Source organism: Callithrix jacchus, chromosome 22, assembly GCF_049354715.1.
Source record: "Callithrix jacchus isolate 240 chromosome 22, calJac240_pri, whole genome shotgun sequence".
NCBI classification, from domain to species: Eukaryota; Metazoa; Chordata; class Mammalia; order Primates; family Cebidae; genus Callithrix; species Callithrix jacchus.
The window spans coordinates 21,502,892-21,524,864 of NC_133523.1; the positions used below are offsets into that span (position 1 = coordinate 21,502,892).

Below are 21,973 nucleotides of genomic sequence, written 5' to 3' on the forward strand. Positions count from 1 at the left end.
AGAGGCCCGGCGGCTCCCGCGCGCCTCAGCCAACCTCTGCTGTGCACCGCACCTGCAGGCAGGTCAAGCCAGGAGTCCGGCCCCGCCAGCCAGGGGCCGCTTTTATAGAGACCTAGCGGCCCCACCCCTTCCTGAATTTGCATGAGCTCCGGGGACCCAGGGCGGGGTAGCCCGCCCTCTCAAGCCGGAAACCACAGGGACACCAGGGCCCTGTGGGGTGGTCGGGGGTGGGGCCTGAGCGGCGGGGGAGGGACACGCGGGGCTTCGGGGGCTGGACCTCTGGGGTTCTCCAGGAATTCTACGGAAACTGGAAGCCTCTCTCCGGGCTCGAACACGTCACCAGGGAGGGTGGCGTGCAGAAGCGAACCCCCGTGACAGGCCTGAGTTTTCCAAGCCCCCCCTCTCCGTCAAGGCGTCCACGTCTGTGGGTGTCGCCGTGGCCGCGACACTCTCACACACGCAGCTGCGTGGATCCTGTTCGTGTTCCTCTAGAAAACGAGAGCGAAGGCACGGAGACAGAAACTCTCCCGGGCAGAGACGGCCTGACGAGGCATTCCTGTTTCCTGCCACACGGGGAGTCTCGGCAACCTGGATAGAAAGGGCAGCGACACGCTGCTGCTTTTCCACGGATCCCTGGGAGTTTCTGTTTCCCCGCCGAGCTCGGGGAAGAAAACGGTGAACGTCATCAGGTCACCACGACTTAGGAAGCCACAGAGAGCTGAGCGACAGGCACCCTTGCGGAGGTCACATACAAAAGTTAAAAAAAAATTAGCCGGGCGTGGTGGCAGACGCCTGTAACCGCAGCGACTTGGGAGGCTGGGGCAGGAGAATTACCGGAACCCGAGGGGTGGAGGTTGCGGTGAGCCGAGATCCGGCCATTGAACTCCAGCCTGGGCGAGAGGGCGAGACTCCGTCTTTTAAAAAAAGAAGAAAAACGAAACAAAACGAAAAACAAAGAAAGACAACACCGCGACCAACAACCACAACCCAGAGGCATTCCAACATATAAAACGCCAGGTCGAAAGGTCGCATCCTGCTTTTGCCTTGTGAGTCATCCTCTTGGCACTCTGCCACGCGTACTTTCCCTCCTTCTCTTCCGCTTCCGAAGCTTCTTCATACACGTTTACTGCTGCTCGGAAACTCTCCTGCTTTACGGCCCTCGGTGGAGTCGTTTCTCCTGAGGAGGCAAGAATCGCGGTTTCTGTAGACTCACACCCCTAGGAATTCCTTTGCCCTAACAGGCAACAGGTAGGAGAAATGAGGGACATCGCCTCGGTGCTGGTCCAGAAATAGGTCACCGTACCGTATCCGGGGAAAGCCCCAAAAAGGGTCATTACCTAGGTGAAGTGCTTAGAAATATATCCCAATACCTCCTGTGGGTAGGACCACGTGAGAAGAGAAGAGTTAAATAGCCTAGAGGCTGTGCTCAGCTGTATGTCCCAATCAGCCCGGTGGGAAAAGCCAAGGCGTAATACGAGAGACAGGTCGTGTAGGTGCTGAGTCAGGTGAAATGTTCCATTTCAGTGTCGGTGGACACTTCCCAGGAAGAAGGGGGCGACACAGGCCACCCAGCAGAAGAGACCAAAAGTATGTCATGATGATACCTGTGGACGAGAACCCAGACAAGGGGACCGCATCGCCTGTGTGCCGGGCCCGGTGACAAGTCACTCTTTCTTTTGTAAGCGCAGCCCAGTCAGGCGAGCACAGTTACCTCACCTGGGTGCTGGGCCCAGAGACAAGCCACATCCGCTCCTGTGGGCAAAGAGCAGGGGTAACAAGACAATCACTGAGAATAGTTGAGTCCCCAGACATGACGTCACAATGGTCTCTGTGGGCAGGGTTCACGCAGGGGACTCACATCACATTGACTGTGGACTCAACAGTGTGTCGCAATGCTTTCTGAGAAGAGGGTCATGACAGAGAAGGAATGTAACTGGATGGCGGGCCCAGCAATATGTTATTGACTCCTATGTGAGCAGATATGAGGCAAGAGAAGGGAATCACAGCATCCTAGTTATGAGCACAGACATATGTCCCAAAGCCCCAAGCATGAGGTGCCAAGGCAGGAGGACAGTGTCACACGACCTAGGTGCTGGGTCCCACCCTACCCCCCACCCTCCGTCCCTCCCTCACTCCCTTCCCCCTCCCTCTCTCCCTTGCGTCCTTCCCTCCCTTCCCTCGTCCCTCCCTCGCGGCCTGGGATCCTCCCCGCTTCTCTACCCGCCTTCCCTCCGGCCTGGAGAAAGCAGCCCTTCCGTTTGCCCGCGGGGTCGTTCGTAGCGGGGCCGTGGGAGGAGTGGTCTCGGGTCTATATTGAGCTGCCAGGCGCTACTCGGTGATGGCGGGGAAGCTGGCGGGGCACCGGTGTGCGAGTGATCGGTGGGCGAATCGGGGAGGCAGAAGAGGGGTGCAGCGGAATGGAGAGCCGGCCTGCCTGGGGACCCGGCCCGGTGTTTCCGGGGGGGGGGGGCGAAACGCTCCCTCCGCCCACCCTCCTGAAGTAGGCCGGGTGGCGTGGGGGCAGGGCTGCGAGGAGGGCCGACAGCTCTGCCTGCGCCGGTCCCCAGAAGCGGCCGCGGGCTGCCTGCAGACCCGCGCACGCGCACTAGACCGCCCAGCTCCCGGGCCCTGGGCGGGTTCTGGGGTTCCCTAGATGCTGGGGAGAGAATGACAGCACAGCCCCGCCCTGTGTGCTGTCTCTCACCGGACGGACCTAGAACTGAGGGCTCCCAGGCAGGTCAGCGAAACGGCAAGACAGGCCGCAGGAGCCTCAAATCCATGCACACGCGCGCACGCGCACACCCAGCCGATCACAGGCTGAAGTCGGAAATCACGCTTCAATCGGCCCGAGGGTGACCCCTGTGGGGATGAGACTGCCTCGCGCTCCGTTGCAGGGTTCGCCGTGGGGATATGCCGTCTGTGAACCCCGTGGGTGAAACGAGGACTGGCACGCATCGCATTGAGCTCCCGAAATGCTTTAAGGCTGTGGGGTCCCTCCGTTGGTCCTGGAGGCAGGAGACCGCTCTAATCTCTGCCTATGTCCCTCTGTCCCGTGGTCCCTCTCTCTCCCCCTCTGTTCCACCCTGTTCCCGTCTTTCCCTTTCTTCCTCAGTCCCTCCAAACCTCGGTTTCTTCCTTTCTCTCCCCCTTTCTCTCTTTCTCCTTTTCACCCTCCCTTCGCTCCCTGGGTCCCTCCCTGTGCGTCCCTCCCTGTCCCTCGGTCCCTGCCTCCCTCCCTTCCTCCCTCTCTCCCTTCCGTCCTTTCCTCCCTTCACTCGTCCCTCCCTCTGGTCCTGGGATCCTCTCCCCATCTCTAGCCGCCATCCCTCGCGCCTGGAGAGGGCAGTCCAAGCGTTTGCTCGCGGGGTAGACGGGGTTGGGGGTGGGGGGAAGGGTGGTCTCGGGGCCGCACTGGGCTGCCCGGCGCTGCTCCGTGACGGTGGGAGGGGGAGGCTGGCGGGTTACCGGTGTGCCAGTGATGGGTGGGCGGAGCGGGGAGGCAAGAAGAGGCGTGTCGCGGATTGGAGAGCGGCCCCGCCTTCGGACCCGGCCCGGTGTTTCCCGGGCAAAGCGCCCCCTCTGCCCACCCTCCTGAAGTACGCGGGGTGGCGTGGGGGCAGGGCTGCGAGGAGGGACGACAGCTCTGCCTGCGCTGGTCCCCCGAAGCGCAGCGCCGCGGGCTGCCTGCAGACCCGCGCCGGCGCACTAGACCGCCCAGCTCCCGGGCCCTGGGCGGGCTCTGGGGTCCCCAAGATGCCCGGGATAGAAGGACGGCACAGCCCTGCCCTGTGTGTAGTCTCTCACCGGACGGACGGACCTGGCACTCAGGGATCCCAGACAGGTCAGCGGGAGGGCGAGACGCCAAGACACGCCGCTGGAAGCGGAGCCACACGGTCACCTCACGGCGGGAGAGAGGCCACCGCCCTGCCCCCACCCCTCCCCGACCCGCGCGCGCCTTTTAAAGCTCCTCCAGCAGAGCCCGGTATTCTTCCTCGCTGAGGGGTGGCTCCAGGGAAGCGAGCTCTTCCACCTCCTTCAGCTCCCCCAGTGGCTCCGTCTCTAGGAAAGGTCGTGCCTGCTGCTGAAACTCTGGGGTCGACAGGAGCTCGTCCAGCAGGCTGGAGGTGAGCGCAGACGAGCGCTCCTCCGGCTCCTGGAGCGCTTGGGAAGGCGCCTGCAGGGCTGGCATCTGCCCCTGCCAGGCGGAGGCCTCCGGGGGTGCGGGCTGCGGAGGTGGAGGTGGCGCGGCTTGGGGTTCCCCTGCCGCCCCGGCCACCTGGGGCCCCTGGCCCCAGCCCCACCAGGGACCCTGCACACCTCGCCCCTGTGAGTCGGCTTGAGCGGGCCCAAGCTGTCCCACGGAGCACGTCCCCGGCAGGCCGGCGTGCTGCGGCTCCCGCTCCTCGTGGCATCTGCCCGGGTGCGGAGGCCCCGGAAGGCTCTGAGGCTGGGGGAGCGCCACCCCCGAAGGAGCCAGGGCGGCGAACCCGAAAGCCCCGAGGGCCCCGAGCGCCGGGTCAGGTTGCGAGATTCCTTCTGCCTGTGGGGCCTGTCCGTGCAGGAGCAGGGGCACGGCCCCTGCTGCCTGGCTCACGACGGGCCCCTGTGGGAGGGCCCCAGGCGCGCAGGGCACTTGGGGTGCGGGAAGCGCCGCCCCCCACGCCCCGGTGTGGGTGGAGGCGACCCAGGAGCGAGCAGAGGAGCCGCGCCCGCCGGGGGCCGTGTCGCGCGGGCCGCCTGCGGCCGCGGGTCCCCTGCCAGCCCGGCCTGGATGCCTGGCCCTTCGATTCTGAAACCAAATCTGAATCCTGGACTCCGGGAGGCCCGTCTCTCTGGCCAGTTCCTCCCTGGTGGCGAAGTCCGGAAAGCGCTCTCGCTCGAAGGCCCGGAGGAGCACGGCGGTCTGGGACTGGGTCACGGCCGTCCGCTTTCGCCGGCCTTCTGGCGGGCCGCGTGGCCCAGGCCAGGGCCTGGATTCCCGCCGGTGCTGCCTCAGCCGGCGCGATCTCTCCTTCTGAAACCAAATCTGGACCCTGGGCTCCGGAACGCCGATGGCCTGGGCCAGCTGTTCTCTGGTGGCCATGCCCGGGTACGGGTTCCGCTCAAAGGACGCTCGCAGGGCGTCCCTCTGGCTCGGAGTCCAAACGAGCCTCTTTCGCCTTCCTCGCCCTCGGGCCTCCGCCGGGAGAGGGCTGCCGGGAGCTGTGGGGAGAGCCATCGCGGGGAGACCGGGCCGAGTGTCACAGACAGACACAGGCACACAGAGGCCCGGCGGCTCCCGCGCGCCTCAGCCAACCTCTGCTGTGCACCGCACCTGCAGGCAGGTCAAGCCAGGAGTCCGGCCCCGCCAGCCAGGGGCCGCTTTTATAGAGACCTAGCGGCCCCACCCCTTCCTGAATTTGCATGAGCTCCGGGGACCCAGGGCGGGGTAGCCCGCCCTCTCAAGCCGGAAACCACAGGGACACCAGGGCCCTGTGGGGTGGTCGGGGGTGGGGCCTGAGCGGCGGGGGAGGGACACGCGGGGCTTCGGGGGCTGGACCTCTGGGGTTCTCCAGGAATTCTACGGAAACTGGAAGCCTCTCTCCGGGCTCGAACACGTCACCAGGGAGGGTGGCGTGCAGAAGCGAACCCCCGTGACAGGCCTGAGTTTTCCAAGCCCCCCCTCTCCGTCAAGGCGTCCACGTCTGTGGGTGTCGCCGTGGCCGCGACACTCTCACACACGCAGCTGCGTGGATCCGGTTCGTGTTCCTCTAGAAAACGAGAGCGAAGGCACGGAGACAGAAACTCTCCCGGGCAGAGACGGCCTGACGAGGCATTCCTGTTTCCTGCCACACGGGGAGTCTCGGCAACCTGGATAGAAAGGGCAGCGACACGCTGCTGCTTTTCCACGGATCCCTGGGAGTTTCTGTTTCCCCGCCGAGCTCGGGGAAGAAAACGGTGAACGTCATCAGGTCACCACGACTTAGGAAGCCACAGAGAGCTGAGCGACAGGCACCCTTGCGGAGGTCACATACAAAAGTTAAAAAAAAATTAGCCGGGCGTGGTGGCAGACGCCTGTAACCGCAGCGACTTGGGAGGCTGGGGCAGGAGAATTACCGGAACCCGAGGGGTGGAGGTTGCGGTGAGCCGAGATCCGGCCATTGAACTCCAGCCTGGGCGAGAGGGCGAGACTCCGTCTTTTAAAAAAAGAAGAAAAACGAAACAAAACGAAAAACAAAGAAAGACAACACCGCGACCAACAACCACAACCCAGAGGCATTCCAACATATAAAACGCCAGGTCGAAAGGTCGCATCCTGCTTTTGCCTTGTGAGTCATCCTCTTGGCACTCTGCCACGCGTACTTTCCCTCCTTCTCTTCCGCTTCCGAAGCTTCTTCATACACGTTTACTGCTGCTCGGAAACTCTCCTGCTTTACGGCCCTCGGTGGAGTCGTTTCTCCTGAGGAGGCAAGAATCGCGGTTTCTGTAGACTCACACCCCTAGGAATTCCTTTGCCCTAACAGGCAACAGGTAGGAGAAATGAGGGACATCGCCTCGGTGCTGGTCCAGAAATAGGTCACCGTACCGTATCCGGGGAAAGCCCCAAAAAGGGTCATTACCTAGGTGAAGTGCTTAGAAATATATCCCAATACCTCCTGTGGGTAGGACCACGTGAGAAGAGAAGAGTTAAATAGCCTAGAGGCTGTGCTCAGCTGTATGTCCCAATCAGCCCGGTGGGAAAAGCCAAGGCGTAATACGAGAGACAGGTCGTGTAGGTGCTGAGTCAGGTGAAATGTTCCATTTCAGTGTCGGTGGACACTTCCCAGGAAGAAGGGGGCGACACAGGCCACCCAGCAGAAGAGACCAAAAGTATGTCATGATGATACCTGTGGACGAGAACCCAGACAAGGGGACCGCATCGCCTGTGTGCCGGGCCCGGTGACAAGTCACTCTTTCTTTTGTAAGCGCAGCCCAGTCAGGCGAGCACAGTTACCTCACCTGGGTGCTGGGCCCAGAGACAAGCCACATCCGCTCCTGTGGGCAAAGAGCAGGGGTAACAAGACAATCACTGAGAATAGTTGAGTCCCCAGACATGACGTCACAATGGTCTCTGTGGGCAGGGTTCACGCAGGGGACTCACATCACATTGACTGTGGACTCAACAGTGTGTCGCAATGCTTTCTGAGAAGAGGGTCATGACAGAGAAGGAATGTAACTGGATGGCGGGCCCAGCAATATGTTATTGACTCCTATGTGAGCAGATATGAGGCAAGAGAAGGGAATCACAGCATCCTAGTTATGAGCACAGACATATGTCCCAAAGCCCCAAGCATGAGGTGCCAAGGCAGGAGGACAGTGTCACACGACCTAGGTGCTGGGTCCCACCCTACCCCCCACCCTCCGTCCCTCCCTCACTCCCTTCCCCCTCCCTCTCTCCCTTGCGTCCTTCCCTCCCTTCCCTCGTCCCTCCCTCGCGGCCTGGGATCCTCCCCGCTTCTCTACCCGCCTTCCCTCCGGCCTGGAGAAAGCAGCCCTTCCGTTTGCCCGCGGGGTCGTTCGTAGCGGGGCCGTGGGAGGAGTGGTCTCGGGTCTATATTGAGCTGCCAGGCGCTACTCGGTGATGGCGGGGAAGCTGGCGGGGCACCGGTGTGCGAGTGATCGGTGGGCGAATCGGGGAGGCAGAAGAGGGGTGCAGCGGAATGGAGAGCCGGCCTGCCTGGGGACCCGGCCCGGTGTTTCCGGGGGGGGGGGGCGAAACGCTCCCTCCGCCCACCCTCCTGAAGTAGGCCGGGTGGCGTGGGGGCAGGGCTGCGAGGAGGGCCGACAGCTCTGCCTGCGCTGGTCCCCAGAAGCGGCCGCGGGCTGCCTGCAGACCCGCGCACGCGCACTAGACCGCCCAGCTCCCGGGCCCTGGGCGGGTTCTGGGGTTCCCTAGATGCTGGGGAGAGAATGACAGCACAGCCCCGCCCTGTGTGCTGTCTCTCACCGGACGGACCTAGAACTGAGGGCTCCCAGGCAGGTCAGCGAAACGGCAAGACAGGCCGCAGGAGCCTCAAATCCATGCACACGCGCGCACGCGCACACCCAGCCGATCACAGGCTGAAGTCGGAAATCACGCTTCAATCGGCCCGAGGGTGACCCCTGTGGGGATGAGACTGCCTCGCGCTCCGTTGCAGGGTTCGCCGTGGGGATATGCCGTCTGTGAACCCCGTGGGTGAAACGAGGACTGGCACGCATCGCATTGAGCTCCCGAAATGCTTTAAGGCTGTGGGGTCCCTCCGTTGGTCCTGGAGGCAGGAGACCGCTCTAATCTCTGCCTATGTCCCTCTGTCCCGTGGTCCCTCTCTCTCCCCCTCTGTTCCACCCTGTTCCCGTCTTTCCCTTTCTTCCTCAGTCCCTCCAAACCTCGGTTTCTTCCTTTCTCTCCCCCTTTCTCTCTTTCTCCTTTTCACCCTCCCTTCGCTCCCTGGGTCCCTCCCTGTGCGTCCCTCCCTGTCCCTCGGTCCCTGCCTCCCTCCCTTCCTCCCTCTCTCCCTTCCGTCCTTTCCTCCCTTCACTCGTCCCTCCCTCTGGTCCTGGGATCCTCTCCCCATCTCTAGCCGCCATCCCTCGCGCCTGGAGAGGGCAGTCCAAGCGTTTGCTCGCGGGGTAGACGGGGTTGGGGGTGGGGGGAAGGGTGGTCTCGGGGCCGCACTGGGCTGCCCGGCGCTGCTCCGTGACGGTGGGAGGGGGAGGCTGGCGGGTTACCGGTGTGCCAGTGATGGGTGGGCGGAGCGGGGAGGCAAGAAGAGGCGTGTCGCGGATTGGAGAGCGGCCCCGCCTTCGGACCCGGCCCGGTGTTTCCCGGGCAAAGCGCCCCCTCTGCCCACCCTCCTGAAGTACGCGGGGTGGCGTGGGGGCAGGGCTGCGAGGAGGGACGACAGCTCTGCCTGCGCTGGTCCCCCGAAGCGCAGCGCCGCGGGCTGCCTGCAGACCCGCGCCGGCGCACTAGACCGCCCAGCTCCCGGGCCCTGGGCGGGCTCTGGGGTCCCCAAGATGCCCGGGATAGAAGGACGGCACAGCCCTGCCCTGTGTGTAGTCTCTCACCGGACGGACGGACCTGGCACTCAGGGATCCCAGACAGGTCAGCGGGAGGGCGAGACGCCAAGACACGCCGCTGGAAGCGGAGCCACACGGTCACCTCACGGCGGGAGAGAGGCCACCGCCCTGCCCCCACCCCTCCCCGACCCGCGCGCGCCTTTTAAAGCTCCTCCAGCAGAGCCCGGTATTCTTCCTCGCTGAGGGGTGGCTCCAGGGAAGCGAGCTCTTCCACCTCCTTCAGCTCCCCCAGTGGCTCCGTCTCTAGGAAAGGTCGTGCCTGCTGCTGAAACTCTGGGGTCGACAGGAGCTCGTCCAGCAGGCTGGAGGTGAGCGCAGACGAGCGCTCCTCCGGCTCCTGGAGCGCTTGGGAAGGCGCCTGCAGGGCTGGCATCTGCCCCTGCCAGGCGGAGGCCTCCGGGGGTGCGGGCTGCGGAGGTGGAGGTGGCGCGGCTTGGGGTTCCCCTGCCGCCCCGGCCACCTGGGGCCCCTGGCCCCAGCCCCACCAGGGACCCTGCACACCTCGCCCCTGTGAGTCGGCTTGAGCGGGCCCAAGCTGTCCCACGGAGCACGTCCCCCCGGCAGGCCGGCGTGCTGCGGCTCCCGCTCCTCGTGGCATCTGCCCGGGTGCGGAGGCCCCGGAAGGCTCTGAGGCTGGGGGAGCGCCACCCCCGAAGGAGCCAGGGCGGCGAACCCGAAAGCCCCGAGGGCCCCGAGCGCCGGGTCAGGTTGCGAGATTCCTTCTGCCTGTGGGGCCTGTCCGTGCAGGAGCAGGGGCACGGCCCCTGCTGCCTGGCTCACGACGGGCCCCTGTGGGAGGGCCCCAGGCGCGCAGGGCACTTGGGGTGCGGGAAGCGCCGCCCCCCACGCCCCGGTGTGGGTGGAGGCGACCCAGGAGCGAGCAGAGGAGCCGCGCCCGCCGGGGGCCGTGTCGCGCGGGCCGCCTGCGGCCGCGGGTCCCCTGCCAGCCCGGCCTGGATGCCTGGCCCTTCGATTCTGAAACCAAATCTGAATCCTGGACTCCGGGAGGCCCGTCTCTCTGGCCAGTTCCTCCCTGGTGGCGAAGTCCGGAAAGCGCTCTCGCTCGAAGGCCCGGAGGAGCACGGCGGTCTGGGACTGGGTCACGGCCGTCCGCTTTCGCCGGCCTTCTGGCGGGCCGCGTGGCCCAGGCCAGGGCCTGGATTCCCGCCGGTGCTGCCTCAGCCGGCGCGATCTCTCGTTCTGAAACCAAATCTGGACCCTGGGCTCCGGAACGCCGATGGCCTGGGCCAGCTGTTCTCTGGTGGCCATGCCCGGGTACGGGTTCCGCTCAAAGGACGCTCGCAGGGCGTCCCTCTGGCTCGGAGTCCAAACGAGCCTCTTTCGCCTTCCTCGCCCTCGGGCCTCCGCCGGGAGAGGGCTGCCGGGAGCTGTGGGGAGAGCCATCGCGGGGAGACCGGGCCGAGTGTCACAGACAGACACAGGCACACAGAGGCCCGGCGGCTCCCGCGCGCCTCAGCCAACCTCTGCTGTGCACCGCACCTGCAGGCAGGTCAAGCCAGGAGTCCGGCCCCGCCAGCCAGGGGCCGCTTTTATAGAGACCTAGCGGCCCCACCCCTTCCTGAATTTGCATGAGCTCCGGGGACCCAGGGCGGGGTAGCCCGCCCTCTCAAGCCGGAAACCACAGGGACACCAGGGCCCTGTGGGGTGGTCGGGGGTGGGGCCTGAGCGGCGGGGGAGGGACACGCGGGGCTTCGGGGGCTGGACCTCTGGGGTTCTCCAGGAATTCTACGGAAACTGGAAGCCTCTCTCCGGGCTCGAACACGTCACCAGGGAGGGTGGCGTGCAGAAGCGAACCCCCGTGACAGGCCTGAGTTTTCCAAGCCCCCCCTCTCCGTCAAGGCGTCCACGTCTGTGGGTGTCGCCGTGGCCGCGACACTCTCACACACGCAGCTGCGTGGATCCGGTTCGTGTTCCTCTAGAAAACGAGAGCGAAGGCACGGAGACAGAAACTCTCCCGGGCAGAGACGGCCTGACGAGGCATTCCTGTTTCCTGCCACACGGGGAGTCTCGGCAACCTGGATAGAAAGGGCAGCGACACGCTGCTGCTTTTCCACGGATCCCTGGGAGTTTCTGTTTCCCCGCCGAGCTCGGGGAAGAAAACGGTGAACGTCATCAGGTCACCACGACTTAGGAAGCCACAGAGAGCTGAGCGACAGGCACCCTTGCGGAGGTCACATACAAAAGTTAAAAAAAAATTAGCCGGGCGTGGTGGCAGACGCCTGTAACCGCAGCGACTTGGGAGGCTGGGGCAGGAGAATTACCGGAACCCGAGGGGTGGAGGTTGCGGTGAGCCGAGATCCGGCCATTGAACTCCAGCCTGGGCGAGAGGGCGAGACTCCGTCTTTTAAAAAAAGAAGAAAAACGAAACAAAACGAAAAACAAAGAAAGACAACACCGCGACCAACAACCACAACCCAGAGGCATTCCAACATATAAAACGCCAGGTCGAAAGGTCGCATCCTGCTTTTGCCTTGTGAGTCATCCTCTTGGCACTCTGCCACGCGTACTTTCCCTCCTTCTCTTCCGCTTCCGAAGCTTCTTCATACACGTTTACTGCTGCTCGGAAACTCTCCTGCTTTACGGCCCTCGGTGGAGTCGTTTCTCCTGAGGAGGCAAGAATCGCGGTTTCTGTAGACTCACACCCCTAGGAATTCCTTTGCCCTAACAGGCAACAGGTAGGAGAAATGAGGGACATCGCCTCGGTGCTGGTCCAGAAATAGGTCACCGTACCGTATCCGGGGAAAGCCCCAAAAAGGGTCATTACCTAGGTGAAGTGCTTAGAAATATATCCCAATACCTCCTGTGGGTAGGACCACGTGAGAAGAGAAGAGTTAAATAGCCTAGAGGCTGTGCTCAGCTGTATGTCCCAATCAGCCCGGTGGGAAAAGCCAAGGCGTAATACGAGAGACAGGTCGTGTAGGTGCTGAGTCAGGTGAAATGTTCCATTTCAGTGTCGGTGGACACTTCCCAGGAAGAAGGGGGCGACACAGGCCACCCAGCAGAAGAGACCAAAAGTATGTCATGATGATACCTGTGGACGAGAACCCAGACAAGGGGACCGCATCGCCTGTGTGCCGGGCCCGGTGACAAGTCACTCTTTCTTTTGTAAGCGCAGCCCAGTCAGGCGAGCACAGTTACCTCACCTGGGTGCTGGGCCCAGAGACAAGCCACATCCGCTCCTGTGGGCAAAGAGCAGGGGTAACAAGACAATCACTGAGAATAGTTGAGTCCCCAGACATGACGTCACAATGGTCTCTGTGGGCAGGGTTCACGCAGGGGACTCACATCACATTGACTGTGGACTCAACAGTGTGTCGCAATGCTTTCTGAGAAGAGGGTCATGACAGAGAAGGAATGTAACTGGATGGCGGGCCCAGCAATATGTTATTGACTCCTATGTGAGCAGATATGAGGCAAGAGAAGGGAATCACAGCATCCTAGTTATGAGCACAGACATATGTCCCAAAGCCCCAAGCATGAGGTGCCAAGGCAGGAGGACAGTGTCACACGACCTAGGTGCTGGGTCCCACCCTACCCCCCACCCTCCGTCCCTCCCTCACTCCCTTCCCCCTCCCTCTCTCCCTTGCGTCCTTCCCTCCCTTCCCTCGTCCCTCCCTCGCGGCCTGGGATCCTCCCCGCTTCTCTACCCGCCTTCCCTCCGGCCTGGAGAAAGCAGCCCTTCCGTTTGCCCGCGGGGTCGTTCGTAGCGGGGCCGTGGGAGGAGTGGTCTCGGGTCTATATTGAGCTGCCAGGCGCTACTCGGTGATGGCGGGGAAGCTGGCGGGGCACCGGTGTGCGAGTGATCGGTGGGCGAATCGGGGAGGCAGAAGAGGGGTGCAGCGGAATGGAGAGCCGGCCTGCCTGGGGACCCGGCCCGGTGTTTCCGGGGGGGGGGGCGAAACGCTCCCTCCGCCCACCCTCCTGAAGTAGGCCGGGTGGCGTGGGGGCAGGGCTGCGAGGAGGGCCGACAGCTCTGCCTGCGCCGGTCCCCAGAAGCGGCCGCGGGCTGCCTGCAGACCCGCGCACGCGCACTAGACCGCCCAGCTCCCGGGCCCTGGGCGGGTTCTGGGGTTCCCTAGATGCTGGGGAGAGAATGACAGCACAGCCCCGCCCTGTGTGCTGTCTCTCACCGGACGGACCTAGAACTGAGGGCTCCCAGGCAGGTCAGCGAAACGGCAAGACAGGCCGCAGGAGCCTCAAATCCATGCACACGCGCGCACGCGCACACCCAGCCGATCACAGGCTGAAGTCGGAAATCACGCTTCAATCGGCCCGAGGGTGACCCCTGTGGGGATGAGACTGCCTCGCGCTCCGTTGCAGGGTTCGCCGTGGGGATATGCCGTCTGTGAACCCCGTGGGTGAAACGAGGACTGGCACGCATCGCATTGAGCTCCCGAAATGCTTTAAGGCTGTGGGGTCCCTCCGTTGGTCCTGGAGGCAGGAGACCGCTCTAATCTCTGCCTATGTCCCTCTGTCCCGTGGTCCCTCTCTCTCCCCCTCTGTTCCACCCTGTTCCCGTCTTTCCCTTTCTTCCTCAGTCCCTCCAAACCTCGGTTTCTTCCTTTCTCTCCCCCTTTCTCTCTTTCTCCTTTTCACCCTCCCTTCGCTCCCTGGGTCCCTCCCTGTGCGTCCCTCCCTGTCCCTCGGTCCCTGCCTCCCTCCCTTCCTCCCTCTCTCCCTTCCGTCCTTTCCTCCCTTCACTCGTCCCTCCCTCTGGTCCTGGGATCCTCTCCCCATCTCTAGCCGCCATCCCTCGCGCCTGGAGAGGGCAGTCCAAGCGTTTGCTCGCGGGGTAGACGGGGTTGGGGGTGGGGGGAAGGGTGGTCTCGGGGCCGCACTGGGCTGCCCGGCGCTGCTCCGTGACGGTGGGAGGGGGAGGCTGGCGGGTTACCGGTGTGCCAGTGATGGGTGGGCGGAGCGGGGAGGCAAGAAGAGGCGTGTCGCGGATTGGAGAGCGGCCCCGCCTTCGGACCCGGCCCGGTGTTTCCCGGGCAAAGCGCCCCCTCTGCCCACCCTCCTGAAGTACGCGGGGTGGCGTGGGGGCAGGGCTGCGAGGAGGGACGACAGCTCTGCCTGCGCTGGTCCCCCGAAGCGCAGCGCCGCGGGCTGCCTGCAGACCCGCGCCGGCGCACTAGACCGCCCAGCTCCCGGGCCCTGGGCGGGCTCTGGGGTCCCCAAGATGCCCGGGATAGAAGGACGGCACAGCCCTGCCCTGTGTGTAGTCTCTCACCGGACGGACGGACCTGGCACTCAGGGATCCCAGACAGGTCAGCGGGAGGGCGAGACGCCAAGACACGCCGCTGGAAGCGGAGCCACACGGTCACCTCACGGCGGGAGAGAGGCCACCGCCCTGCCCCCACCCCTCCCCGACCCGCGCGCGCCTTTTAAAGCTCCTCCAGCAGAGCCCGGTATTCTTCCTCGCTGAGGGGTGGCTCCAGGGAAGCGAGCTCTTCCACCTCCTTCAGCTCCCCCAGTGGCTCCGTCTCTAGGAAAGGTCGTGCCTGCTGCTGAAACTCTGGGGTCGACAGGAGCTCGTCCAGCAGGCTGGAGGTGAGCGCAGACGAGCGCTCCTCCGGCTCCTGGAGCGCTTGGGAAGGCGCCTGCAGGGCTGGCATCTGCCCCTGCCAGGCGGAGGCCTCCGGGGGTGCGGGCTGCGGAGGTGGAGGTGGCGCGGCTTGGGGTTCCCCTGCCGCCCCGGCCACCTGGGGCCCCTGGCCCCAGCCCCACCAGGGACCCTGCACACCTCGCCCCTGTGAGTCGGCTTGAGCGGGCCCAAGCTGTCCCACGGAGCACGTCCCCGGCAGGCCGGCGTGCTGCGGCTCCCGCTCCTCGTGGCATCTGCCCGGGTGCGGAGGCCCCGGAAGGCTCTGAGGCTGGGGGAGCGCCACCCCCGAAGGAGCCAGGGCGGCGAACCCGAAAGCCCCGAGGGCCCCGAGCGCCGGGTCAGGTTGCGAGATTCCTTCTGCCTGTGGGGCCTGTCCGTGCAGGAGCAGGGGCACGGCCCCTGCTGCCTGGCTCACGACGGGCCCCTGTGGGAGGGCCCCAGGCGCGCAGGGCACTTGGGGTGCGGGAAGCGCCGCCCCCCACGCCCCGGTGTGGGTGGAGGCGACCCAGGAGCGAGCAGAGGAGCCGCGCCCGCCGGGGGCCGTGTCGCGCGGGCCGCCTGCGGCCGCGGGTCCCCTGCCAGCCCGGCCTGGATGCCTGGCCCTTCGATTCTGAAACCAAATCTGAATCCTGGACTCCGGGAGGCCCGTCTCTCTGGCCAGTTCCTCCCTGGTGGCGAAGTCCGGAAAGCGCTCTCGCTCGAAGGCCCGGAGGAGCACGGCGGTCTGGGACTGGGTCACGGCCGTCCGCTTTCGCCGGCCTTCTGGCGGGCCGCGTGGCCCAGGCCAGGGCCTGGATTCCCGCCGGTGCTGCCTCAGCCGGCGCGATCTCTCGTTCTGAAACCAAATCTGGACCCTGGGCTCCGGAACGCCGATGGCCTGGGCCAGCTGTTCTCTGGTGGCCATGCCCGGGTACGGGTTCCGCTCAAAGGACGCTCGCAGGGCGTCCCTCTGGCTCGGAGTCCAAACGAGCCTCTTTCGCCTTCCTCGCCCTCGGGCCTCCGCCGGGAGAGGGCTGCCGGGAGCTGTGGGGAGAGCCATCGCGGGGAGACCGGGCCGAGTGTCACAGACAGACACAGGCACACAGAGGCCCGGCGGCTCCCGCGCGCCTCAGCCAACCTCTGCTGTGCACCGCACCTGCAGGCAGGTCAAGCCAGGAGTCCGGCCCCGCCAGCCAGGGGCCGCTTTTATAGAGACCTAGCGGCCCCACCCCTTCCTGAATTTGCATGAGCTCCGGGGACCCAGGGCGGGGTAGCCCGCCCTCTCAAGCCGGAAACCACAGGGACACCAGGGCCCTGTGGGGTGGTCGGGGGTGGGGCCTGAGCGGCGGGGGAGGGACACGCGGGGCTTCGGGGGCTGGACCTCTGGGGTTCTCCAGGAATTCTACGGAAACTGGAAGCCTCTCTCCGGGCTCGAACACGTCACCAGGGAGGGTGGCGTGCAGAAGCGAACCCCCGTGACAGGCCTGAGTTTTCCAAGCCCCCCCTCTCCGTCAAGGCGTCCACGTCTGTGGGTGTCGCCGTGGCCGCGACACTCTCACACACGCAGCTGCGTGGATCCGGTTCGTGTTCCTCTAGAAAACGAGAGCGAAGGCACGGAGACAGAAACTCTCCCGGGCAGAGACGGCCTGACGAGGCATTCCTGTTTCCTGCCACACGGGGAGTCTCGGCAACCTGGATAGAAAGGGCAGCGACACGCTGCTGCTTTTCCACGGATCCCTGGGAGTTTCTGTTTCCCCGCCGAGCTCGGGGAAGAAAACGGTGAACGTCATCAGGTCACCACGACTTAGGAAGCCACAGAGAGCTGAGCGACAGGCACCCTTGCGGAGGTCACATACAAAAGTTAAAAAAAAATTAGCCGGGCGTGGTGGCAGACGCCTGTAACCGCAGCGACTTGGGAGGCTGGGGCAGGAGAATTACCGGAACCCGAGGGGTGGAGGTTGCGGTGAGCCGAGATCCGGCCATTGAACTCCAGCCTGGGCGAGAGGGCGAGACTCCGTCTTTTAAAAAAAGAAGAAAAACGAAACAAAACGAAAAACAAAGAAAGACAACACCGCGACCAACAACCACAACCCAGAGGCATTCCAACATATAAAACGCCAGGTCGAAAGGTCGCATCCTGCTTTTGCCTTGTGAGTCATCCTCTTGGCACTCTGCCACGCGTACTTTCCCTCCTTCTCTTCCGCTTCCGAAGCTTCTTCATACACGTTTACTGCTGCTCGGAAACTCTCCTGCTTTACGGCCCTCGGTGGAGTCGTTTCTCCTGAGGAGGCAAGAATCGCGGTTTCTGTAGACTCACACCCCTAGGAATTCCTTTGCCCTAACAGGCAACAGGTAGGAGAAATGAGGGACATCGCCTCGGTGCTGGTCCAGAAATAGGTCACCGTACCGTATCCGGGGAAAGCCCCAAAAAGGGTCATTACCTAGGTGAAGTGCTTAGAAATATATCCCAATACCTCCTGTGGGTAGGACCACGTGAGAAGAGAAGAGTTAAATAGCCTAGAGGCTGTGCTCAGCTGTATGTCCCAATCAGCCCGGTGGGAAAAGCCAAGGCGTAATACGAGAGACAGGTCGTGTAGGTGCTGAGTCAGGTGAAATGTTCCATTTCAGTGTCGGTGGACACTTCCCAGGAAGAAGGGGGCGACACAGGCCACCCAGCAGAAGAGACCAAAAGTATGTCATGATGATACCTGTGGACGAGAACCCAGACAAGGGGACCGCATCGCCTGTGTGCCGGGCCCGGTGACAAGTCACTCTTTCTTTTGTAAGCGCAGCCCAGTCAGGCGAGCACAGTTACCTCACCTGGGTGCTGGGCCCAGAGACAAGCCACATCCGCTCCTGTGGGCAAAGAGCAGGGGTAACAAGACAATCACTGAGAATAGTTGAGTCCCCAGACATGACGTCACAATGGTCTCTGTGGGCAGGGTTCACGCAGGGGACTCACATCACATTGACTGTGGACTCAACAGTGTGTCGCAATGCTTTCTGAGAAGAGGGTCATGACAGAGAAGGAATGTAACTGGATGGCGGGCCCAGCAATATGTTATTGACTCCTATGTGAGCAGATATGAGGCAAGAGAAGGGAATCACAGCATCCTAGTTATGAGCACAGACATATGTCCCAAAGCCCCAAGCATGAGGTGCCAAGGCAGGAGGACAGTGTCACACGACCTAGGTGCTGGGTCCCACCCTACCCCCCACCCTCCGTCCCTCCCTCACTCCCTTCCCCCTCCCTCTCTCCCTTGCGTCCTTCCCTCCCTTCCCTCGTCCCTCCCTCGCGGCCTGGGATCCTCCCCGCTTCTCTACCCGCCTTCCCTCCGGCCTGGAGAAAGCAGCCCTTCCGTTTGCCCGCGGGGTCGTTCGTAGCGGGGCCGTGGGAGGAGTGGTCTCGGGTCTATATTGAGCTGCCAGGCGCTACTCGGTGATGGCGGGGAAGCTGGCGGGGCACCGGTGTGCGAGTGATCGGTGGGCGAATCGGGGAGGCAGAAGAGGGGTGCAGCGGAATGGAGAGCCGGCCTGCCTGGGGACCCGGCCCGGTGTTTCCGGGGGGGGGGGCGAAACGCTCCCTCCGCCCACCCTCCTGAAGTAGGCCGGGTGGCGTGGGGGCAGGGCTGCGAGGAGGGCCGACAGCTCTGCCTGCGCCGGTCCCCAGAAGCGGCCGCGGGCTGCCTGCAGACCCGCGCACGCGCACTAGACCGCCCAGCTCCCGGGCCCTGGGCGGGTTCTGGGGTTCCCTAGATGCTGGGGAGAGAATGACAGCACAGCCCCGCCCTGTGTGCTGTCTCTCACCGGACGGACCTAGAACTGAGGGCTCCCAGGCAGGTCAGCGAAACGGCAAGACAGGCCGCAGGAGCCTCAAATCCATGCACACGCGCGCACGCGCACACCCAGCCGATCACAGGCTGAAGTCGGAAATCACGCTTCAATCGGCCCGAGGGTGACCCCTGTGGGGATGAGACTGCCTCGCGCTCCGTTGCAGGGTTCGCCGTGGGGATATGCCGTCTGTGAACCCCGTGGGTGAAACGAGGACTGGCACGCATCGCATTGAGCTCCCGAAATGCTTTAAGGCTGTGGGGTCCCTCCGTTGGTCCTGGAGGCAGGAGACCGCTCTAATCTCTGCCTATGTCCCTCTGTCCCGTGGTCCCTCTCTCTCCCCCTCTGTTCCACCCTGTTCCCGTCTTTCCCTTTCTTCCTCAGTCCCTCCAAACCTCGGTTTCTTCCTTTCTCTCCCCCTTTCTCTCTTTCTCCTTTTCACCCTCCCTTCGCTCCCTGGGTCCCTCCCTGTGCGTCCCTCCCTGTCCCTCGGTCCCTGCCTCCCTCCCTTCCTCCCTCTCTCCCTTCCGTCCTTTCCTCCCTTCACTCGTCCCTCCCTCTGGTCCTGGGATCCTCTCCCCATCTCTAGCCGCCATCCCTCGCGCCTGGAGAGGGCAGTCCAAGCGTTTGCTCGCGGGGTAGACGGGGTTGGGGGTGGGGGGAAGGGTGGTCTCGGGGCCGCACTGGGCTGCCCGGCGCTGCTCCGTGACGGTGGGAGGGGGAGGCTGGCGGGTTACCGGTGTGCCAGTGATGGGTGGGCGGAGCGGGGAGGCAAGAAGAGGCGTGTCGCGGATTGGAGAGCGGCCCCGCCTTCGGACCCGGCCCGGTGTTTCCCGGGCAAAGCGCCCCCTCTGCCCACCCTCCTGAAGTACGCGGGGTGGCGTGGGGGCAGGGCTGCGAGGAGGGACGACAGCTCTGCCTGCGCTGGTCCCCCGAAGCGCAGCGCCGCGGGCTGCCTGCAGACCCGCGCCGGCGCACTAGACCGCCCAGCTCCCGGGCCCTGGGCGGGCTCTGGGGTCCCCAAGATGCCCGGGATAGAAGGACGGCACAGCCCTGCCCTGTGTGTAGTCTCTCACCGGACGGACGGACCTGGCACTCAGGGATCCCAGACAGGTCAGCGGGAGGGCGAGACGCCAAGACACGCCGCTGGAAGCGGAGCCACACGGTCACCTCACGGCGGGAGAGAGGCCACCGCCCTGCCCCCACCCCTCCCCGACCCGCGCGCGCCTTTTAAAGCTCCTCCAGCAGAGCCCGGTATTCTTCCTCGCTGAGGGGTGGCTCCAGGGAAGCGAGCTCTTCCACCTCCTTCAGCTCCCCCAGTGGCTCCGTCTCTAGGAAAGGTCGTGCCTGCTGCTGAAACTCTGGGGTCGACAGGAGCTCGTCCAGCAGGCTGGAGGTGAGCGCAGACGAGCGCTCCTCCGGCTCCTGGAGCGCTTGGGAAGGCGCCTGCAGGGCTGGCATCTGCCCCTGCCAGGCGGAGGCCTCCGGGGGTGCGGGCTGCGGAGGTGGAGGTGGCGCGGCTTGGGGTTCCCCTGCCGCCCCGGCCACCTGGGGCCCCTGGCCCCAGCCCCACCAGGGACCCTGCACACCTCGCCCCTGTGAGTCGGCTTGAGCGGGCCCAAGCTGTCCCACGGAGCACGTCCCCGGCAGGCCGGCGTGCTGCGGCTCCCGCTCCTCGTGGCATCTGCCCGGGTGCGGAGGCCCCGGAAGGCTCTGAGGCTGGGGGAGCGCCACCCCCGAAGGAGCCAGGGCGGCGAACCCGAAAGCCCCGAGGGCCCCGAGCGCCGGGTCAGGTTGCGAGATTCCTTCTGCCTGTGGGGCCTGTCCGTGCAGGAGCAGGGGCACGGCCCCTGCTGCCTGGCTCACGACGGGCCCCTGTGGGAGGGCCCCAGGCGCGCAGGGCACTTGGGGTGCGGGAAGCGCCGCCCCCCACGCCCCGGTGTGGGTGGAGGCGACCCAGGAGCGAGCAGAGGAGCCGCGCCCGCCGGGGGCCGTGTCGCGCGGGCCGCCTGCGGCCGCGGGTCCCCTGCCAGCCCGGCCTGGATGCCTGGCCCTTCGATTCTGAAACCAAATCTGAATCCTGGACTCCGGGAGGCCCGTCTCTCTGGCCAGTTCCTCCCTGGTGGCGAAGTCCGGAAAGCGCTCTCGCTCGAAGGCCCGGAGGAGCACGGCGGTCTGGGACTGGGTCACGGCCGTCCGCTTTCGCCGGCCTTCTGGCGGGCCGCGTGGCCCAGGCCAGGGCCTGGATTCCCGCCGGTGCTGCCTCAGCCGGCGCGATCTCTCGTTCTGAAACCAAATCTGGACCCTGGGCTCCGGAACGCCGATGGCCTGGGCCAGCTGTTCTCTGGTGGCCATGCCCGGGTACGGGTTCCGCTCAAAGGACGCTCGCAGGGCGTCCCTCTGGCTCGGAGTCCAAACGAGCCTCTTTCGCCTTCCTCGCCCTCGGGCCTCCGCCGGGAGAGGGCTGCCGGGAGCTGTGGGGAGAGCCATCGCGGGGAGACCGGGCCGAGTGTCACAGACAGACACAGGCACACAGAGGCCCGGCGGCTCCCGCGCGCCTCAGCCAACCTCTGCTGTGCACCGCACCTGCAGGCAGGTCAAGCCAGGAGTCCGGCCCCGCCAGCCAGGGGCCGCTTTTATAGAGACCTAGCGGCCCCACCCCTTCCTGAATTTGCATGAGCTCCGGGGACCCAGGGCGGGGTAGCCCGCCCTCTCAAGCCGGAAACCACAGGGACACCAGGGCCCTGTGGGGTGGTCGGGGGTGGGGCCTGAGCGGCGGGGGAGGGACACGCGGGGCTTCGGGGGCTGGACCTCTGGGGTTCTCCAGGAATTCTACGGAAACTGGAAGCCTCTCTCCGGGCTCGAACACGTCACCAGGGAGGGTGGCGTGCAGAAGCGAACCCCCGTGACAGGCCTGAGTTTTCCAAGCCCCCCCTCTCCGTCAAGGCGTCCACGTCTGTGGGTGTCGCCGTGGCCGCGACACTCTCACACACGCAGCTGCGTGGATCCGGTTCGTGTTCCTCTAGAAAACGAGAGCGAAGGCACGGAGACAGAAACTCTCCCGGGCAGAGACGGCCTGACGAGGCATTCCTGTTTCCTGCCACACGGGGAGTCTCGGCAACCTGGATAGAAAGGGCAGCGACACGCTGCTGCTTTTCCACGGATCCCTGGGAGTTTCTGTTTCCCCGCCGAGCTCGGGGAAGAAAACGGTGAACGTCATCAGGTCACCACGACTTAGGAAGCCACAGAGAGCTGAGCGACAGGCACCCTTGCGGAGGTCACATACAAAAGTTAAAAAAAAATTAGCCGGGCGTGGTGGCAGACGCCTGTAACCGCAGCGACTTGGGAGGCTGGGGCAGGAGAATTACCGGAACCCGAGGGGTGGAGGTTGCGGTGAGCCGAGATCCGGCCATTGAACTCCAGCCTGGGCGAGAGGGCGAGACTCCGTCTTTTAAAAAA

At 64.6% G+C, this 21,973-nt stretch overlaps 2 protein-coding genes and 1 pseudogene across 2 annotated transcripts; all 3 read right to left on the reverse strand.

Annotated features, from left to right (window-relative positions):
* Positions 1-9,321: 9,321 nt before the first annotated feature.
* On the reverse strand, positions 9,322-10,526 carry LOC144580895 (double homeobox protein 4C-like; annotated as a pseudogene).
* Positions 10,527-14,483: 3,957 nt separating this feature from the next.
* On the reverse strand, positions 14,484-15,787 carry LOC144580828 (double homeobox protein 4-like protein 4). The gene has a single exon (XM_078360256.1). The coding sequence runs from the start codon at positions 15,741-15,743 to the stop codon at positions 14,484-14,486; it is 1,260 nt and encodes a 419-aa protein (XP_078216382.1). The 5' UTR covers positions 15,744-15,787.
* Positions 15,788-19,744: 3,957 nt separating this feature from the next.
* On the reverse strand, positions 19,745-21,048 carry LOC128930487 (double homeobox protein 4-like protein 4). Its single transcript, XM_078360254.1, has one exon. The coding sequence runs from the start codon at positions 21,002-21,004 to the stop codon at positions 19,745-19,747; it is 1,260 nt and encodes a 419-aa protein (XP_078216380.1). The 5' UTR covers positions 21,005-21,048.
* Positions 21,049-21,973: the final 925 nt, after the last annotated feature.

Bases quoted from the DNA above. Each gene is read 5' to 3' on its own strand.
- LOC144580828 (XM_078360256.1), bottom strand. From the start codon at position 15,743: ATGGCTCTCCCCACAGCTCCCGGCAGCCCTCTCCCGGCGGAGGCCCGA.
- LOC128930487 (XM_078360254.1), bottom strand. From the start codon at position 21,004: ATGGCTCTCCCCACAGCTCCCGGCAGCCCTCTCCCGGCGGAGGCCCGA.